The sequence below is a fragment of the Haliotis rufescens genome, unplaced genomic scaffold (assembly GCF_023055435.1).
Source record: "Haliotis rufescens isolate VD_foot unplaced genomic scaffold, xgHalRufe1.0.p SCAF_57, whole genome shotgun sequence".
In the NCBI taxonomy this organism is placed as follows: Eukaryota; Metazoa; Mollusca; class Gastropoda; order Lepetellida; family Haliotidae; genus Haliotis; species Haliotis rufescens.
Window position 1 is genome coordinate 2140236 of NW_025964301.1, and position 22431 is coordinate 2162666.

The 22431-nt window shown below is 39.6% G+C and overlaps 1 protein-coding gene across 1 annotated transcript; it reads left to right on the plus strand.

Annotated features, from left to right (window-relative positions):
* The first annotated feature begins 418 nt into the window (after positions 1–418).
* LOC124137802 lies at positions 419–21060 on the plus strand. Its single transcript, XM_046504249.2, has 23 exons — positions 419–584; positions 1718–1794; positions 2633–2748; positions 4376–4465; positions 4637–4777; positions 5045–5157; positions 5776–5876; positions 7747–7835; positions 8079–8194; positions 8579–8703; positions 9420–9512; positions 9686–9858; positions 10337–10432; positions 11776–11904; positions 12846–12995; positions 14874–14958; positions 15279–15391; positions 15813–15969; positions 16204–16341; positions 16509–16694; positions 19353–19565; positions 20436–20549; positions 20894–21060. Exons 1-23 carry the CDS (start codon positions 478–480, stop codon positions 21043–21045), a joined length of 2874 nt encoding a protein of 957 aa, XP_046360205.2. The 5' UTR covers positions 419–477; the 3' UTR covers positions 21046–21060.
* Positions 21061–22431: the final 1371 nt, after the last annotated feature.

A 22431-nucleotide genomic window follows, 5' to 3' on the forward strand; every position in this document is an offset into this window, starting at 1 on the left:
AAACCTATCATATCATAACTAAAATAAGAAATGTTAGACTGTTTCGGCTAAGGACATATTAATAATCAGTATTTCATCAGATTGCCCAAGGTAACATCGCCTACAGAGAGACTTTTAAGTAATATAGGCAAATTATATAATACTCAAAAGAAATTCAAGAACACTCTATTCTTTCACATTACCGTAGTTAATCTGTCATGCCATGTTTATCTTATCGGCAAGCGTTTATGTGTTATAAATAACCTATTCGAGTCACAATAAGACTGAAATACTGATGACATGACTTTAAGTTTTTAATTACTTATTTATTAATGTAAAATTATGTATGATAGCTTATCATGAATGTAGACCATTTGACCAAAGATAACAGTACAACATGTATACATGTAAATTAACATCTGTCAATCTCCCGTCTAGACTATGAGCTTGCAACACATGACCTATTCTGTTCAGTCTGGTATTCACTGACCTAGGACCATGTTTGGGTTCGTAGTGTTCATCATCGCGTTGACGTTTCTGACATCATCGTTGGGGAAGACGGTGGAATTGTATGTGTCCCCAAACGGCTCCGACTCCAATACTGGGTACGTCTGTTTCTACAACATGCTTACAAGACCGATATCCTCCGACAGACACATGGAATATTATTGAACGTACATGTAACATGTATTGCAGCCACGGTAATATAAACGAGTCTTCATTCATTCTTACGAGCAGGTATCACAGGAATTCAAATATTACCTCGAGTGGCTTTAGGAATCTTGTAATAGGGCATGAAATCTTCTGCCTCAACCAGTGGGAATTCCATGATTGAATAGGGACGAGGGGCGAGCCTACTGGTTAAAGCGTTCGTTCGTCACGCCGAAAACACAGGTTCGATTCCCAACATGGGTACAATGTGTGAAGCCCACTTCTGTTGTCGTTACTGGAATATTGCTTAAATTGGTGTAAAGCCATTTCCACTCACTCAATGACGGAATACGTCCCCGGGAACCTATGCCGGTCGTAAGAGGCGACTGAATGGACCGATTGGTCAGGTTTGGTGACTTGATTGATTGTATATCATCTTAGCTGCCGGCGTGGGACTGGATTGTCTTTCTCGATTATTTACAGTCCGCCTTCATAAAGCTCGAATACTGCAGAGTGCAGCGTTACACAACAATCAAACACATTGGACGGTCCCTACAGTGGCTGTACGTCAGTGTGTTATAAAGCAAGACTAGGTCATACACAATGTACCTACTTTGTCAGTCAAGGTATAAGGTCATATTGCTACGATGTCTATTGGTCACATTCAGTGTACTTATGAATATTTCTCAATTACCAACCTCCTATTTGTATTTCTCGGGAATTTGACTCAATCCCAATGTGCTCGAATATGTGAAGCACAAACTTATAAATAAGTAAATGTTTGACCTTTTACCCATTGAAGCCGTCATTTTATTTTACAATATCTTACAGAATTTGTTCTATATGAGAAATTGTGACAATTTGTATAAATTGTGTTCGTTTATTGTTCATGTAGTTCATACATTTAGGCTAATTCCTCTAGATATGTTTCACCGTTACTTGTTTATTAATACATTGAATCTGTTATATATATCTTCCTCTTTTATTGTACAAACATGTTATGAGTGTATAACCTATACTCTGCTACATGACTTAGATATTGCCGATGCGATCACTCACACTCAATCACTAACAAACATGTACGCAGGCTTGATGTACACTATCCAGTCAAGACTCTCCACAGAGTGCTTCAACTGTTGGAAACACCCAACATAAAAGGAAACAGTAAGCAGTTATGTCTTTATTATGCTTCTAAGTGAGATTGACCAATCACAGAGCAGAACTACTGACCCAATATGAGCCCGTATACCGTCAATATAAAACCAACATTGTTGATTCTGACCTAATGTGAGACCGCATACCATAAGTAACAGACAACTTGGATTTTCCAATACCCCACATCACATATTGCACATCCAAATTCTGGTACAGAAATTCGTTATTCGACACTATTTTGTGTTTCAAATTATTAATCGGGATGTGCAAAGACATTAATCTTTTAAGAAATCACGTTCGTGTTTTTATTAATTAAAATTTTAGAGTAGCCTACGAAGTAGGACAGTTGAACAGATCGTGGGTTACTGCAAATGATAATGACCTGAAAAATAACGTTACCGTTATTATAGCTAATATGGATAGAATGTGTAGCTAATCCCTTGTTTAGTGGCCGTATACGATGTCATATTAGGTCAGCAGAAAACTATTTTGACACCGTACACGGCAACTTAAGACACAATGACTAATAATATATCTATATAGCTGTAATAGTCAGCAGTATATGTCCATATCTCTATGTAGTTGTAACATTACGCAGTATGTGGTTATATCGCATAGTTGAAACAGTAAATAGTGTATTTCTCTATATCTATATTAGCTGTACCAGTAAGCAGTTCGTGGCTATAGTCGGCACAGTAAAATGTACCTCTGACGTGCAGGAGCTCTCCACTATGTATGTAGCCACTAGATCATTCACTGTTTGTAACCATAAGACATCCGCTATCTACTGGAAACATGTTTCAACCGCTAACTAGTCACAAGCCATGTTTCATACCCACCTTGACAGCCATTAACGTGGAGCTGATGACGGGGTACTATGACCTCCCGGCAACTCTTCACTTTACACACGCCTACCAGTCTCCAGTCACCTTCAGGGCTTACCAAGGACAGGAGGTGCACGTGGTATGTATGCCTACCAAAGTCACGAGATATACGTGGTATGTAAACAACAGAGAAATGTTTCAGACCGATGATCTGGACACATATAGGGATATATACCTGGGGACGTCGTTCACAGGCTGACTATATGTGGAGAGTGTTGTATGTCTGTCCAAGACACATGGTCCATGGCCCTATATTTTCGAGGGAGATGACCATAGACCACATGTATGTGGGGCACATGATAAGAGGAATATATGTTGCATATGTTATACCGTGGTAACATCGTCCAAATGCCAAGCATATGCGGAACCGTATGCTTTTGTCGGCTATGCTCTATACAAGCAACAGGGGTCTGATTTGAATGAAGACAGTATGGATCACGAAGAAAATATACAATAGACACATTGTCAACAGACCGTCTGCATAAAGGGCACACACTTTTGGTTCAATGGATGACACTTGATGTCAATTTGTATCATTCAATGGAGTGCCTGTGTTGTTTCATATTTCTTGTCTTTTAATATCCCTATCCATAAGCATAAGAAATCTCTGCTGAAGCGGTCCACTGTACAATTCCGACAAGATCATGAATACCTGTTTATGAATCGAAAAGGCGTCACAACCATGTTCATGTACCCTGCCCGACGGGTAGCACCCGTCACAAACACAGGCAAAGTCAAGTCAATTGTTCACCTGGAAATATACGGGCACATTTAGTACGTCAAAACATAATTTGTGTCAATAATGCGTCAAAATCTCCACATGTTTATGATAAAGGTTTTTGAAAGCATTACTTAGGCCTGGAAGGTTGTAACCCTGATTAAACAATTTTTATCTGCCGAAACATGCCATAAGCCATAAAAGGCAAAATAGCTGTGAAAAATGATATAAATGGATCAGTGAAACACCGTGTTTGCGAAAAAGTAAGCATGTCCGGATCTTGCCTCACCTGTGGTATGATCGATTGTACCTCACATGTTGTGAAAGGAAGACGCCAAAGGCTGGAGCAGCTGAAATACTGCTGGACATGAAGACAAAGTTGACTATTGGAAAGTTGAAGCCCCTCTAGACATAAGGTCATACGGAGTGTTTCGTCACTCTGAATATTTTTGTATAGATCTAAATATATAACAGATGAGGCGATTATATTGGCCTCTTTTATTTCTAGTTGACGTGGGTAAATCAGTGGGAGGGAATTGGCTGTTTGACAATTATTGAACGGTATCAGATCATCGAAGCTTAAGTTAAACTTTATGTCAAAACTCCCTTGTTTTGATATTGCCAATCCGAGCAGACATTTTGACATAAAGAATTTTCTCATAAAGTCTGGAAATTCATGCGTAAAGATCGGCAACGAGAGGAGCACAATTGCCAACGTCTTGCCTAATTGTCCTATCCCAAAACGTCAAATAGATGTTTACACTGAGGAAGTCCAGCATCTCACGTGTTCTTTTCTCAGATTGTTCAGACGACTTTTGCTTTCATTTAAGAGATGTAACTATATGTATAGTCACCACGTTAAGTGGCAAGTGCCCAATGAATTAATGAATCAAGGAATTGAGTTTTTCAAGGAGTTAAGTTGAAAAGCCCTTATTCAGGTCTTCCTTTACTGAATGATGATAGTATCAAACTGATTTTGTTGATTTAGACAGGAGGACGTCGTCTACCCGTCAATCATTTTAAGGGCGTCACAGACACAGCACTTTTACGTTTATGGGGCAAAGAAGCTCAGAGACATGTGAGTAGGTAGCGGTTTGGGAACAGCTTGAACCCTGCCAAAAATGATTAAATAATCACTAAAGTTTTTTTTTCCAAATTTGAAATAGTTAATTAAAGTCTTGTTAAGGAGTCAAATAGTGGCATGAATGATGGCAAACTCTTCGTTATGACATGTAAATATTCCACTCAGATCAAGCAGATTAACCTGCCCTCTGTGGGAATCTCGGACTACGGCAATTTGTCCTCATATGGTTGGTACGTCTACAGACAGGCCCCCTTGGAGCTGTTTATCAATGGTCAACCCCTCACCCTGGCCAAGTGGCCGAATCACGTAAGACATGTACACCGGTCGCTCTATCTAAATGATGACACAATGAATCAGAGGTAAACTTCAGTCACCCCTTTGTACGTGTCAACGGCAATATTGCAATTACTGCGCGTGTCACAAAAGCAAACGTGGTCATTTAATTGGGCGGAAATGTACAATCACATCCACACATTATGAAAATGAAATGCTAGGTAAAACAAATTCAAAGCTATGTTTAAATTACGCAATATAATGCAATATAATAATTGTATTTTGATTTATGTGCCGCAGGATTTTATAGATATCACGGCTGTGCAAAGTCAGTATGGATACCAGTTCTCGTACAATACGAATCGTGATTCGAGGTGGGCAAATGAAAAAGAACCATGGGCATATGGATTCTGGTAAGTCCTTCCCACATTGCCATGTAAAGTGACAATGGGATGTTTCCGCTGCTTTTGTAGGTTTATTCACACAAGGAAATGAGCGGCTGTCACAATGGAAAAGGATATCAGATATATTTATGTAATGCGTCGTTTCCGAACGGCATTCAGAACAGCCAGTCCTTGGGGAAGGCGTGTAAATATGTGGTATAGCATTAGTAATAGCAACCTATGCCGGTCGTGAGAGGCGAGTGAATGGACTGACTGGCCAGGCTCGGTGACTCGGTTGTTTGTGTGTCCTCATGGCCCAGCGGCTTTGGACGTTGCACATAATGTCACTCACTGGACTGTGTGGTCCCGACTCGACTATTTACAGGAGGCCCTCATATAGCTGGAATGTTGAGTGCGGCGTTAAATATCAAACAAACAAGTGCGAAGAAATATATGTCATGCATATAATTCTTATTATAGCTGATCCAACTTAGAATAACTTTAGAATAACCTCGCGCCATAAGTCATGCTGTTCTGGATATGAACATGTTCGGGGACTGACAATTGTTTCCTAACACGAGTACAACATACGTATGTGAGTATCAATGCATGTGCCATACATACATTGCATGTTGGATCCATCATCAGGTACTGGAGCTGGGCTGACCTTTCGTTGAAGATACGTAAAATAGATACTGTGAACCACACCATCACTCTGGCTGCTAAAGACCGCCATGGCATGCGAGCAGGTTAGTTTCAACGACAAAGAAAACACAACCATTGTTAGTATAACTACTGTCAGTCGTGATGGATAAACAAAGTATGAAATGTCCTGCAGATTATTTCGCTGCTGCGCTTTGAGCATACATGTAACTGTTCCGAGGGGTGTCTGGCCTCAATGTGACATGATTGTACAAAGATTGATAGAGTGTAGATATTCGCTGTTGCATCATGTCTGGCTCTAAATCGATTACGGTTAAACTGAAATACTGCTAACGTTCGATTTCAAAACCATGGACAACCCAGTCGAAACCGTCCTCACCAAGGTATAACCAAAGCTAACCTTGGTTAACCATGCTAACTGATGTACGTCACACTTCGGTTGACCTAAGTTCCTCCTACCTAATGCACCACTCTGGTTAGCAGCCTCCAAGTGACGTTATCGTCAAAGCTTATTACTTTCATTTATTTGTATAATTATCTAGGTATTGATAGCCTTTATGTGTTCTGATATATGTCAGGGAAACTATCGATCTTTGTATATACATACTTTAAAATCAGTAATGCAACTTCGATGATGTTTCTTCGTGTTGTTTTTAACTTTTTACAGACATAAAATAATAAATGTACAATGGCAATTTTGTCTTAGTAACTTCTCATACATGTGTCTTATAGTAATAAAAATGGCTACTGTGTTTTTCCTTTTCGTGGCAGCTATTTTGTTGCATTTTGTACGTCACATTTCGGGTTCTGCTGAGTCATCCTTTGTTTACACTGGTTACGTCTCGCCAATGTTATTTAATGCTCAAATCACTGGACCATTCTGGTCGCACCACATGGGCTACTCACATTAAGAATATTTTGTTTAAATTAGGTTTTGGATATGTATGGTTAACACAAGATGTTGGCAATGTGAAGGTATTTATTCATCTTTTTAAGCAAAGATTATTTGATAACCTTCAACAATCATGGTGTAGTTCTATCAATAGTATATCTGATACCTTTTATTATAAACATTTTAAATCCCTGTTGAATGTAGAAAAATATCTTACACTCCCCATACCAGTACATCTGAGAATATGTATTACTCGTTTCAGATGTAGCAAGTTTAAACTTGCAATTGACTTGGGGAGATACACAAATGTCCCATACACTGAACGATTATGTAAATATTGTATAGAAAATGGTATATCTTTTATTGAAGATGAATTTCATGTTTTACTTGTATGTGAGCGTTATTCAGCCCTAAGAAATATGTATCTTAAACAGTTTATCAAGTTTCAAACTGTAACATCTTTTACTGAAATTATTTCATCAGAAAACTTTGATGTTGTGTATAACACATGTTTATATCTATATAAAGTCCAACGGCTAAGAGAAACTTAAATCGACTACTTCCTTGGCATGCGTAGTTCATGCAATCAACCATTGTCTGTATTATGGGCCTATGGCCTTCTTACTGAATAAACTGTCTGTCTGTCAAGTGGAATCCAGCTCGTCAACCCTGCTTGCCAGAGAGGGAAAAGGTGGCGAATTCGGCTGAAGCGCCGTAATTCACTATGCAAAGTTGCGTCCCTAGGGCACGCAAGAAGCCTTTGATCATGGGTCCGAATCCCGGTTCACCCCGATTATGTTTCCACGTTTGTCAGCACCATCCATACCCGTGCTCCTGTTTTCCACCAAAGTGGTAAACGTCTAAGACTAAGATTGCTTCGGGCTTTCCTCCCACATAAGGCTGACATAAGGCGATGTGGTGTAACTGGAATATGTTGTTCAAAGCTTGCCAGAAATATGGAAATATTAATAATCAAAGGCACGCACTGACTATGGAGTAAACACCTATTCATCAGTTCTTTATCTATGAGTGTATGCAGAATAATGATAATACAATCCTTGCAGGTGTCTACAACCACGGCAACTTGACGGGAATTACCGATCAAGGCGGTTACTTCAGAGTGATGAACATGCTCTCGGAACTTGATGAACCCGTGAGTGTCACACTGGACATTGTACTTAAATATGGAATATGCTTTGTGTCCATTTCTAGTCAAGGACCGACACACTGATCTTAGACTATTGTAACTCCTATACTTTAACATAGATTCACACTAGTTCTAGAGCTACGATGGCTTCGTGCGTGCGGGACCAGAAGCAAACATTGTATTAAGAAATTAAAATGACAGAATCAGGGGACAGATGATCTGACGTCATCAGATGTTGTGTACTTGCAGGGGGAGTACTACATAGACAGAAGTACGGGGATATTGTACGTGTGGCCCAATACACCGACTGGTGCACTGACGTCATCAGATGTTGTGTATGCGTCAATGGTAGATGACTGCATCAAGTAGGTCTGACTATGAAATTTTTACATCCCTATGTATTCATGCCATGCACTTTCCTCCAACCTTGAAGTTTATTAAATCAATCTGGACTTTACTCTACTGCAACGAACACGCATAAGATATGTCGTAAATGCACGTTTTGTTCTGTCTCACCTAAAGTATGAATACATGACAGTTTTTTTATGGATCGCCACTTCTTTTATTCTTTCGTTTCAGAGCTACTTGCTGCTCCTTCAATATTTTCACCTGAGGAAAGGAGCAAGAAGTAGCTCTGAAACGTCGTGACAAAGAATAAAAGAAGTTGCTATCCATAAATAGTGTCATGTGTGTATGTTCTTCTAACTTCTAAATCCCTATCAAAGACTTTACCTGAAATATCCTCCCAGATTAGACCCCGGCGTGTCCAACCTTAGATTTGAGGACTTTACCCTGGAAGCATGTCGAAAGTTCGGCATCAACGCCCAAAACGTGTCCAATCTAGAACTGCGGCAACTTGAGCTGAAGAATACAGGTAACACATTGCCAATCAGTTCAGTGCTGGACAATAGACTTTAAATGACTGAGCATGATATTTGCGCCTGCGTGTCGTTTGCCAGCTGTATCACTGTGGGATTGCAAGCACCAATAGTGGGCTTCAATCACTGTCAACAATGTGTGGAATCGGAACGTATTCAACCATAATACTACCTCACAACCACACCTGCAGCTGTCTTTAAATATTTTAGGACTGAGTGTTGTTGTTGACATATTTGTATGTAGGTGAAAAAGGCAAAAAGACAAGATCTCAACTCAATTCCAAAGGAAAGGCACACCTTAGATTGCACTGTTACGTCATACTATGTTAAGAGTGCACTGTGACGTCAAAACAGAGTAACGGTATTACTGTACTCTTGAAAATCACATGCGTGAAACCGGTTGAGTAAATTATACAGCTCACCTTTGGACTTTTGTATTTTATCTATATAATGGATATATATATATATATGTCGTTTTGGGACATTTCATACTTTAAGGTGTGGGCTTCTTTTGGAATTGAGTATATATTTAATCGAACATATTCAGTTATAAAATTCATGTAGTCTGCGCGACATAATCTTCAAAACTGAAGATGAGACCTTCCAGCCTTTACTCCTTCATCACAACTTAACTTGTTCCTACAAGTACGCCTTCGTCCCTTCAGTTCCTTGACACTTTTTTCTCTCCTCAACTCAATTTGTCATTTACCAGGTTCCTATGTATTCCACTGTGGAGGAGACTGTCGGTCCGTCACCGTGTCGAGGTGTGAAATACACGATGGAGATGGAGGCATAGATCTATTTGGTAAGTATTGTACCAAGTATTTTTCTCACCTACATGCATATTTATCGGCAGTTGAAGGTGTATTATCGATTGCTTTGAAATGTAAATAATAAAAGCACATTTTTAATTTGAATCATGCAATGTGATTTCCCGTACAAAAACCATATACTGTCAACAGTAATATACGTCTGCAGGTGGCGACCGCGTCAACCTCATCGCCTCCGGTAACGTGGTTGAAGACAATCATATTTGGAGGTACAGTCGAGAGGGGGCAGTTGGACAGAACGCAATACACAGTGTTGGTGTCAACAACCTCATACGGTACAACCACATCCACGACGGACAGTATGCTGCCATCAAGTTCGATGTATGTACTTCGTGATGAGGTTCTGTTCCAGAGAGAAAAAGATTTGTGAAAGATGTAGTAAAAGATGTCAACACCATATCTGACATGAATATCGGGCGAATTAATTTAGTCTCGCCGAGCAATTCAATACACATTTTACACTGAATGGCTAACCACGTCTATTATTCCATTGGTTAATTGTGAACCTACTTCGTCGAAAAGAAGTAACGACTACGTCATCCATTGTTCATAAAGTCACTGACGACTTTTGTGGCGTTGTTTAATAAATATAATGACCGAGCTGATGACAATGCGATGAACAAGCCCTTATTTCTAAAGTTCCTTAGAAAATGTAATTTATAGAATAAACACAATTCAGAATTATCTATCTCTTATGAAAGACACAATGGTGAAAGTAATATATGTGAATCAGTCTGAACACATATGCCGTAATTCCTACTTATGTTTTGACAAAGTCCGATTTTGTCTTTCTCTCCAGGGTAACGACCACGTGATGGAGTATAATCACGTCCACCATAACTGCGTTAATGCGAGTGACTGTGGTGCTTTACATGCAACAAGGAGTTGGTCTTTTGTAAGTTTTCACCATCAGTATTATCCCTGTTATGTTTTCTTAGTCCCGATACAATTACACAATAGTGAGTTTAGGTTTAACGCTGGATTATTTTACGTGCGGAGTGTTAACTAAATGTAAGAAGAAAGCCCAACGTATCGTTAGGCGTATCGATCTGCCGCTATGGCGAAACACACGCACGGGAATGATGATGAAAGATGAAAGATCACAATTGTCACGAATCTCCAATTCAAACCAACGATCATCATGCCTAGTCTGGTAGAGGGAAACTCTTCACAACGAACTGCGACGCCTTAGATCCTCACAACAGTGTAAGTAAATGTTCTTTATCAGTACAGAGTAAACGTGATTGTCAGTAGCAATAAATTACTGAAGCGCAGGTAAAATGTCGAGCGCATATGGCACAATCGGTGGCCATATGTCAAGTCGCAATCTGTGGCAGCGAGTGAGGGGAATTTAGAGTTACCTGCTCTGGCTGTTGATGATTGTTCGATCGCGAGAAAGTTCGGGATGTGACAGTTTTTAAATGTCCGGCTGTACCTGTATGGAAGCCACTCAAGGCCTTTTTTACATGACTTGATCTTATATACTCGCCAAGTGCGGATTGGATAGGTCGTTGTAAACAGTGAATTCCTGCCAGCTTCTGACACTATTCCGGATTCAAGAACAGGGACAGGCATATTTCAAGTCATACAAGTGATAACCATAAGAAATAATACAATAAGACATGTCTGCTGAAGAGAGAATCCATTGTACGATTCCCACAATATCATGATCATGTGTTACGAATCGCTTTCAAACTGTGATGGAACCAGGTGTTCGCAAAGGTTAGCGTATCCTGTCCCACTGATGACATTCTACAGGGACAAAATACTGGACTCTCGTGCAGTAACATATTATAGGGCCTATGACTTATTGACTTGTTTGATCCATCTCATTGCCTGTTTTGATTGTGAATCTATAGCTCTGTGTTTCAATATTATTTATTGATTATTTATTCGTGGGTGGTCTTTTTCTCTTTTCACAATTTAGTTCTGTACCTAACCAATTTCTTAATTAACCTTTGCGTTTCAATTTGGAAATCACCACAAAATATACAAATATTGCCAGTTCCATTGGTTGAATCAAAGAGTAAAAGACACAGCGTCTATATACACCCAATGGAATCTGTTCGGCCGACATTCGAGAAAGTTTTCTCTGGCGTCAACGATTTGAAGTTACTCGCATTTGTATAATAAGTGCATCTTGTTTCAGATTTGTATGTGCCCCTAAATGTTTTCTTCTAACCAGGAAATAATAATTATGTAAAGGACATTTTCATACCTCATGTGTACTACTGGTAGCGAGGCAACAAGGTCCGCTACAACCATATCCACGATACAATCAGGCTGATGCCAGGATCAGGTGTTAGAGGCGTCATGCTTGACGACCAGTACTCCAGCGTCACCATTGAACACAACGTCTTCTACCGCGTGAGTCTTTCGTACTTTAACAATATCTACACAGCCAGCGTCTAAGCATAGTAAAATACAACGTAAATTGCAAGACCTGCTCGTATCTCGATCGGATAAAAATAACATGCGAGCAAAATCGAAACAGCTGGGGACAAAAGGTGTGGCACACGTGATCTACATAATTTCTAAAGGTTAGAAATTGCTATTATTTCAGCATATGCATTCTTTGGACCAGTAACAACTCTTAATGTATGGGGAAATAATTGTGTAAAACAAGGTGATGTCAGACGTTTTTAGGAAGTGTTTCTGAGTATTCGTAGTTTAATGTCCAAAGCCCAAAACTGACAAGTGTACGTAAGAAAACGACTCGACATTAGCCATTTGAACATATCTGAAAAGTACAATACATTGTGCAAATATTTGAAAGTGATCCGTGAATTGACAAGTGTGCCCCTTATCGCACCTCGTCCTTTATAAATGACTCAAAAGTCATAATGAAATGATGACCCGATTCGGAGGAGGGGACCGTGTGTTCGTTAGTGTCCTGCACTACTACTACCGCCTGTGTGAAGGTCAAAGTCGGCATATAGTTCTCGATCTACCAAGTACAGACTATTTGGGAATCAGATGTGGCAAGGCATAAGGTTTAATTGCCAGGTTTATCACTCGGCCCTGGAGAAAAACGAAATATTACTTTAAGACAAGCGTCATGAACACAGTGCAACCATCCCCCCACACACCATCCAACCTCCATCCCATCCCATCACCTTCTACCTTATGAAGTATTGAGGAATAGAATTGGTTTCTGACATTGCATCCAACGATATTTCAGGGTATAGTATTCAAACTCCAAAAGGCTCAATGGTTTTGCACCGACAGAATATCCTTCCTTCATTCAAAGTAATCTGATCTTTCATTGGCATGTTAATCTGATGTAATTGAGATTTTTTTAATTGTAGAATGACATTCATGCAAACATTGGTGGCGGCCGTGACAACATCATCCGCTACAACGTCATGTACGACAGTGTCTCGGAGAGTATACAAGTAGACGCCAGAGGGTCATCGCCACATTTTGACGTCCATAGAATACTTGACCGAGATCTCGCTGTAAGAAATGAGCTGCCTCTATTGTATTGTTTTCAGATCGACGTGACTACAACCAGACCTTGCCGTGGAACATCTACATGCATGTTGTGTTATAACGATTGTTATGTCTCGGTGTTTGAAGGAGGTGTTTTAAGGGGTGTACAATGCACGCATCTACTATAGATCGTTCCGATTGTAGTGACATAATCTGTTTGTTACATTTTCATTTTACAAGATAAAATGCTGATTCATGTATGAGTTCACCTGGATAAGAGATAAGTGCCTCCGCAAATTTCGGCCATGATATCTGAAAACTGCACTTTTCCCAAATCTAAACATTTGCTATATCCAGAAAGAGTAATTCTCTGGACCACAATCATGATATAATATTGGTATTACTAATATTGGTGTACATTTAATTGACTGTATAATTGGCAAAATTGGAACGTGGTTCAATTTAGGTGCGACAGAGTGCCCTGGACAGTTGTACTGTGCCAAAACTGACCATCATGGCCCATACAGTTTCCCGTGACAAGACTATCTAGAGTGCGTAGATTGGCGACCAGTGGGTCCACCTGTTGTATCTGGCCCCTGGACCGCCAGAGAATAGTATTGATTGTGTTTTGCTGGAGTAACCCTGAGTCTTGTTGTGAACCGTGGGGTCTCGCGATATCATCCATTTTGACTGGTCTGGTAGCCAAGGGATGGTTACCAAAATAGGGTACAACGATGTGATCCAGGATCTAACGCCTGTACCAGTCACCCGTGAGATTCCCCTGCACTTAGCCCATGGCATGGGAAAGGAAGTGACAAATGGTGCTGAGCCGTTTTGACACCAGAACCGAATACGCCCGTCTGCAAAAATGACCTGCTCTCATAAGACCTGTGGATCTTCTTCCATGCCTCTGGTTCCAGCCACGTCTCGCCAAACACCATGACAAACTATCCATGTGATGGCGATCTGACAGCACTGGATGCTTGATCAACCTCCTGGACCTCCAAACCAGCTGATTTGAGTCGATTTCTAAATGTCAGCGACAACAATTGTTTCTGGGGCATCACCTTCAGACAGGTGCCTGCAGGAAAAGTTTGTTGCGTGACCAAGTGGAGCAAGTCGCGATCTTCCCGTGATGACGTTACACCTTGGACGTTCCTTTACCTCTATACATGTTTCTGTGACTGTCTGCTTATAACCGATTGGTGGTAACCAAGCTGACCATTTGTAGGATATTCCTTCATTAATCATGCATATTATTCACCACCTTTCGATGTCAGATAATCTCTTAAGAGCCACGTTGGGATAAGAATAAAGACTACAGAATATTTTCAAATCGTGCTTTGATTATGGGGTGACTGTGGGTCGAGTGGATTGCTTTACATGTCAGAACCGTTAGGAAACATGCACATTTTACAAACGTATAACTGTTTGCGTTATTACTGAAATGATTTTACGAAAAACATTAACCTTACACTGATTAACCTATTCAAAAGGCGATTTCCTTTTCCCCAGGTGTATATTATTATTCATCTACACCACATGCACACTTTCCGATAACTTTGGAATGCCAGTTCAGCCCTTAAAAGCTCATATTTGTCATGATAGGCCACTAAAATAGGAGTCGGATTATCAGGCTGAAAGGGGGACATCGTACCCAATGCCGTGAAATATTGCTGATGCTTTCCGCGTCCGTTACTGGCCTCTGACTCATTTACAGGCCGTATTTTTAGCTGGAATATGACAGTAGCTCACTCACTCATGCACAAAAGGAAACCCACAACTGGTTTGTAAATGTACTGATACTGACATCATGCTGGGAGATTAGTATGTTTCATTTAAACATGTATTGACAACTGGACATTTAAAATATGAAAAGATAATAACATCCGGTTCTATTTCAGTCTGTTCCATACCAAAATGATCTGTGGAGATCAAAATACCCTGAAATGAGTACGTTGCAGACTGGAACGCGGCTCTACCCTGAAGGTAACCCGTGTAATATATGTACAATTAGTACAGTTAGGAAGCTATTTCTCCCAATGTGTGTGTGTAGTGGAGGGAATTCGTGTATCTCTCCCGAGGCCACCAAATTCGTCCTTCTTTCCCTACATGTTATGCAGGTATCCCTGCATGCCTTTCCATAGGTATGTACAGAAAGACATGTAATGAAGAAAATCCGTCGATCGCACCTCGCATATGGGTGCAGGTAGATATTTAATCCGGCAGATTTGTCTTTCTCAACCAACTTGTTTACAGTTAGACACCAACCGACCAATGACTGCATAACTCCTCACTCGTATCCACAGGTAACCAGATCTACAAGAACATCTTCTGGAACAAAGGAAATCAAAAGGGGATCCTTTACTTTCAGCCAAATTTTGCCTACAAGAGGTATTTCGATGTCAGTGATAACCATATGGTGAGCAATCATTTATACACATGTAAATAAGGACCGACCATTTGATACTCTGGGTCGGAGGGGCTTCAGCTTGGATTATCGGAAAAATAGATTGTCCCAGATAATGCTTAAAAATAATATTTATGCTATATACTGTAAAAAAATAACTTGTACAGCAGAAGAAATACTCTGTTACACTGACAGGTGTTTTTTAATATGATTAAGGCCCCCCCCCCCCCCCCCATGAAGATGCACAAATGATATCATTGTCCGTGTAACATTTTCTCTTTAAAATGTGCCTTGCACATAAATTAACATAATAACATATACAAATGAGGGTATTATGTGTTCAACGGCTTTCCTTTTTCAAAGCAGTAATCTGTATGATTACATGGTAACATGCATTCACGATACGTGTCTGACGCATATCTCTGGTTTCTAGGAACTTCAAAAGTCGAATTTTTACGCCCCAGATGATAGCGATTTCCGACTTCGTTGTGGTGCCAAACAATGGGCGAATGGTGTAAACTTTGAAGAACCAATATCTCTGAAAGATGTTGGCCCTCGTCAAAGTACAGGTCCAACGTATATGAAGACAGGTTAGGTCAACCACGCCGTTTCCGCTCAACATAGTGTTAAAATATTTGTTCGTCTGGAATCGAAATAACACGTTTTAGTTATTAAATCGACCATGGTACAATTATTTAACTCAACTTTTAACTTTGCATATTTCTTCCTTCAATAAGTTGTGTTACAGAACACAAAATAACGGTATCTGAACTATTTCATTAACAAAATATAACGACTAATTGCCGTTATATATCCTATCACAGCGTTGCCGATATTCCAACCACTTCCGACTCCACAGCCATGTGATCAGTCTACTGTTGCCCCGGAAACAAAGATTCCTGCAACTCCATATATATCTGACGGATCTGGACCGAATGCTTTATACCCAAACATTACAGATGGTTAGCTAATAAACTGGCTTCTCTATTAGTACATGTTGTAAACAGTGATGGGGAAATATTTAATCATCCTGGGGATTCAACACCACTAAACAACCCAACCCCACTCCTTAACAGAGCACCAACTCCTCATCCCATTGCCATGTAAATACTGGATTGGTCACTTTCAGGGTGCTGGTTCATCACTGGCCAGTGTCCGAGACATCCTCGATCCCACATGTTCAGGGATACAGGGGAACAGAAGAACGCCTCCATGTGGACGAGGGAGGCAAGGTGTCTCAGTCGGGCTGTTGACGAGTGGAAATATTGTGGCTCCAGTAGCTCTCATCACGTCACGGCTGTGTTCGGGCCAACAGGTAGGTACCATGCAGGAAGGTGTGTGGGATCGTCGAAGCAGGGTATGGGCTAAACTAAATCTGATGTCAATAAAACGCTGGTGCAGCCGTGTCCATTGAGACTCCTGAGAAAGATCTTCTTGAGTCGCTCAAGTCAAAACAAACTGTCCTCAAAGGTTAATGCAGTCACTCAATCAATTAATACTGAGCAATGGACTAACCATTTTATGTCTCTTCTTTTTAGGCAGGATCTTGCACTTGATAGCAGTATGTACCATATCCCTGACAATAATGATCTAACAATTAACATTCCTATTCTAGCACAAGAAATATCAAGTCAAATAAACCAGCTTGGGAATAATAAATCCCCTGGGCCTGATGGTATTGCTGCCGAATTTTTAAAGTCTTCAGAGAAACAAATTACACCTATTTTAGTTATTACATTTAACAAAATCTTTGAGAGTGGTAACTTTCCGGGTGTGTGGGGGAAAAGTATCATCTGTCCTCTGTTCAAGTCTGGTGATATGAATGATGCCAACAATTATAGAGGCATATCACTCATTGATACCATATGCAAAGTATTTACATCTATTCTTAATGCTAGACTACAGAGGTGGTGTGATGATAACAATATCATTGACGAATCTCAAGCTGGATTTAGACCCAACTATTCCACGACAGATCATATATTTTCACTACAGGCCATTATCCAAAAGTATGCATGTAAAACGAAAGGAAGGTTCTACTGCTTATTTGTAGATTTCTCAAAAGCTTTTGATAATGTTGATCACAATATGTTGTTACAGAGTTTGGCTGATATTGGTGTCTGCGGAAAGTTTTTGTCTATTATTACATCAATGTACAATAAACTGTGTGCCTTTTTTAGAACACCTACTGGGTTATCCAAATACTTTAAGTGTAATATAGGTACCCGTCAAGGATGCATCCTCAGCCCTCAGATGTTTTTAATATTCATAAATAAACTTGTAAATTTTATGGAAAATTATGGAGGACAAACTGTCTTTATTACTAAAGACTGCCTTGCAATATATGCACTTATGTTTGCTGATGACGTGTCATCTATTGCTGATACACCTTTAAATTTACAAAAGAAGATCAATGCCTTGGAACATTCTTGCAATACCACAGGCATGAAGGTAAACTTGAAGAAAACTAAAGTTATGGTATTCAGAAATGGCGGACCCCTTAGACATTATGAAAACTGGAAATTTAATAGTGTATGTATTGAAACCGTGTCGTTTTATAGATATTTGGGTATTGTATTCACGCCTAAACTTGTTTGGACTAAGGCACTAAATACTCTTGCTGCACAGAATAACAAGGCCATTATGACATTATATAGATATCAAAAGAAAGTTGGTAATATACCCTGTCAAGATTTATTTAAGATATTTGATGCTATGATTGTGCCTATTGTGTGTTACGGCGCAGAAATATGGGGCATCTCATATTGTAAAATTATTGAAGATGTACAGAACAAAATGTGTAAATGGTTTCTAAATACAGGTAAAACAACAAACAATGCAATGGTTTTAGGAGAGTGCGGAAGAGCCCCTCTCCAACTTGTGTATACCACAAGGGCCATCAAGTATTGGTGCAGGCTACTGCGTTTGGACGAGCGCTGACTGCCTCGCCAATGTTATTTAATGCTCAAATCAATGGACCATTCTGGTCGCACCACATGGGCTACTCACATTAAGAATATTTTGTTTAAATTAGGTTTTGGATATGTATGGTTAACACAAGATGTTGGCAATGTGAAGGTGTTTATTCATCTTTTTAAGCAAAGATTATTTGATAACCTTCAACAATCATGGTGTAGTTCTATCAATAGTATATCTGATACCGTTTATTATAAACATTTTAAATCCCTGTTGAATGTAGAAAAATATCTTACACTCCCCATACCAGTACATCTGAGAATATGTATGACTCGTTTCAGATGTAGCAAGTTTAAACTTGCAATTGACTTGGGGAGATACACAAATGTCCCATACACTGAACGATTATGTAAATATTGTATAGAAAATGGTATATCTTTTATTGAAGATGAATTTCATGTTTTACTTGTATGTGAGCGTTATTCAGCCCTAAGAAATATGTATCTTAAACAGTATATCAAGTTTCAAACTGTAACATCTTTTACTGAAATTATTTCATCAGAAAACTTTGATGTTGTATATAACACATGTTTATATCTATATAAAGTCCAACGGCTAAGAGAAACTTAAATCGACTACTTCCTTGGCATGCGTAGTTCATGCAATCAACAGTTGTCTGTATTATGGGCCTATGGCCTTCTTACTGAATAAACTGTCTGTCTGTCTGTCAAAGGTTAAATGTATATTGCGGTCGACGAGAAAGTGAAGGTATATCTTAACCAAAAATTACATCATAACTTGTGCAAAGAAAACCAACACTACTAGGCAGAAATTAACTTGCAAAATCCAATCCCAGACATGTTTTAGAAAGCAAATGTCATCCACTTCAAACTGATAAACGCTTTCAGTTCTCATAGAAAAGGCAGCTTCATGCTTCTGAATGAATACAAACTTTTCATAAGAACAAGTTACGTTTGTCTTGGAGTATACGTGTTTCACATAGTAGCAGATATTGTAGGACGGCAGTACTGATCTAGAATATGATATCTATTTTCAGGTGCTATGACCATTGCCGGGAGTGGTTGCTACAATGCCTTTGAACAATGTCCTAAACATTACGCCCCTCCGGGTCTTCATCACGATGTTTATGCAGAACAAGCACAGAATGCAAGTACTGACGTCGAGGGATGTTTATCCCGAGCAAGGGCTCAGTGGGCGTACTGCGGATCCTACCGCCAGTATCCCGTCACGAGCATATTCCTGCCAACAGGTTGGTGCCCTCACTTTCTGTGTACCCCACTGATATTATCAGAATCAGGTATTCGGATATGAATATGCTGTGTGGATGATAAAAACATTCCGTATAAAAGACCTTTTTTCAGGGCCATAAAAGGTTTGTGGAATTGTTAAATTAACATAGTAAATCTAGCTTTCGAATAATTTTTTTAAAAACGTCCGAATTTTAACAGATGACTTATCTTTCCTTAACTCAAATTATGTCGCCATTGTTGCCAATGTGATGTCTTGCTTTAGAAATCACAGCACAATTTTCCACAATGTATTCATACTATCCATCATTCCAACTTTTCAGCATTCTGTTCAACCAATTTTGTATTCTTATGTGTTGCATATTTAAGACACACGCATTCTATATAATGCAGGTAATTCTGTTTACTGGTATTTTCAGGCCTGCGATATAATATCACCTTATTACCATCCTTCACTTCTGTGGAGCTTCCTGGAGACAAAATATATACTCATAACCCACTGTTCGTCATACAGTTCGTTTAACAATTGGAGCCGATAGCATATGACCTGTGTTACAGGACCAGATGATGGTGACCTGTGTAACAGGAACTGGATGGTGATGTCCTGTTGACAGGTGCCGGACGTTGATGACCCATATTACACGTGCTCAATGTTTATGTCCTGTATGACAGGTTGCGGATATTGATGTCCTGTATAACAGGTTCCGGATGTTGATAAACGCTACGACGTACCTATTTTTGATGACCTGTATGACAGGAGCCGTTTGTTGGTGGCCAAAACAATTGGAGCCGATTGTTGATGACCTGTATTAAAGATGAGAGATGCCGATGTCCTGTATGACAGCTGTTGGATGACCGATTGCATATTGCAGGTACTGTCCGAACTGCAGGTGGTGGATGTTGGATCAAGATATCTTCCTGCCCAGCTGACAAACAGCTGAAACCATTTTTCTATGACGCATGGGGGGCCACCAACATAGGCTCAGGTGAAACTTTCAGTCGTGTCAGTAAAATAAAAGATAACATTAATACATGTATCTTGTTAAAATTGTTGACAGTTTTGGTTCGATGTTTGATTGATCAATTCTCATAAATATATCATTTTGTTGTGAGTGACAGTGGTTTTCTACCTGTGAAATTTCTCAAATGTCTAAAACATTTGAGAAAATAGAAGGTAAAAATAGACCATTGCCCCCACATTGACAGTGTAATTCTGTATTTTATCAACAAAGAGACCAGAACATTTTTGCAGGTCCTCACAGAAATTAGAGGAGGCTGACACCTTTGTCTAATCATGAAGCTGATCAAAATTAAATAATTTTATTCCCAGATGATCTTGATGATAATTGTTTTGAGAGGGCGACCTACTTCTGGCAACACTGTGGCTCTCACCGGAACCTTCCTGTCACTGCCTACTTCCGGCCGCAAGCTACTGAAAGAACTGTACCAGCGAGCATTGAAAGGTCAACAGACATTAAATAAACAGAAAACTATGTTCTTGGTTTTTGGATATTTTATTAATATAATGGATCTTATAGCGGTATCACGTCAGATTGCACTGAAAGTGACTGTTGTTTAACGCCAGATTTACCAGGGCATCCAGCTAAATAGGTGACTGAAATAATTAGTATCAATCCACGCCATCAGTGACGTGTCACTTTCCACTGGATTGTAAGACCCGTTTCGCGATGGACTTAAATGTTAGAGCTGTGTCAGGTTGAACTACAATGTTAGAAATGTGTCTTGTGGAACTACAATGTTAAATATGTGTCATTTTGGAAAACATGTGGGGGAGGGGGTAGTTTATCAAAGAGAACATATTGTCCCAGATCAGGCTTGAAAAAAATGTCATCATGCTTCAGACTGTACAAAAAAGAAACTGGCTGTCGCATAATAAAATTCATTGGTGCAAGTTGTTTTGAAAATAATTGTTATGCACATAGTTTTTATTACGTCCTCATCATGTAGGCATCATCACACCTCTTACGTTACAGATTTTATGTTCTCACCCGTAATACACCAAAGTCCAAGCTTCGCATCTTATGTGACAGTCACGTTGTCTGTCGTATAATACCAAGGCCTTCATGGCGACGACATGGCTTCATATCTACAACATGAACAGCATACCATGTGATATCGAAATGGTAACTGACATTCAATCTTAACTTGACAAGAAGATCAGCCAACACTGCATTTGGGACTTCGACAATAACAACTACTATGACAGCAGTGTCGACAGGGAGAACTGTCGCGTCATCATCTTTAAAGGGTCAATCTAAATAAAAGTATGGCCGTGGCTCCATTCAAATTAATACATCTTTCAGTGATTAATTGTCTTGTATTAATAACTTTTTTGTTTGGAGCATACAGGGACTAAAGTCTAAAAGAAGTAAGTACGTATTTTGAAATATGTTGTGGAATAGGAAATGTAGGTAGAAAATTATTTTCTGATCAAAAATGTTTTCCATATAACAATATTCAACCCGCGGCGTGTACTTAATAATGTGTATAAAACAGATACTGTTGTGTCTTCTGATGATGAATCTGTACTCAATGTAGAATCGTGGCCACGATTTCTGGTTGTCGAAGGAGTTGATGATTATTGTCTCGGCACATAAAACTCTGAATTCATGTAGAGGCATTGTACGTGAGCGTGGAAAGTGCCTCTCAGACATGTCCGAAAAGGAGATTGCAGCAGAACTGAAGCCTCCAGGGTGTTGTATGTCAAATGGTTCAATAAAAAGATGGTGAAACTTACCTTTTTACTTTTGCCCTTTCAAAGATCCCTTCATCAATCAAGGCCGAATATTCCAACATCGAAGTGGATGTGTATATACTAAATCCACTCCATTGTTTTAAAGGTCAGCA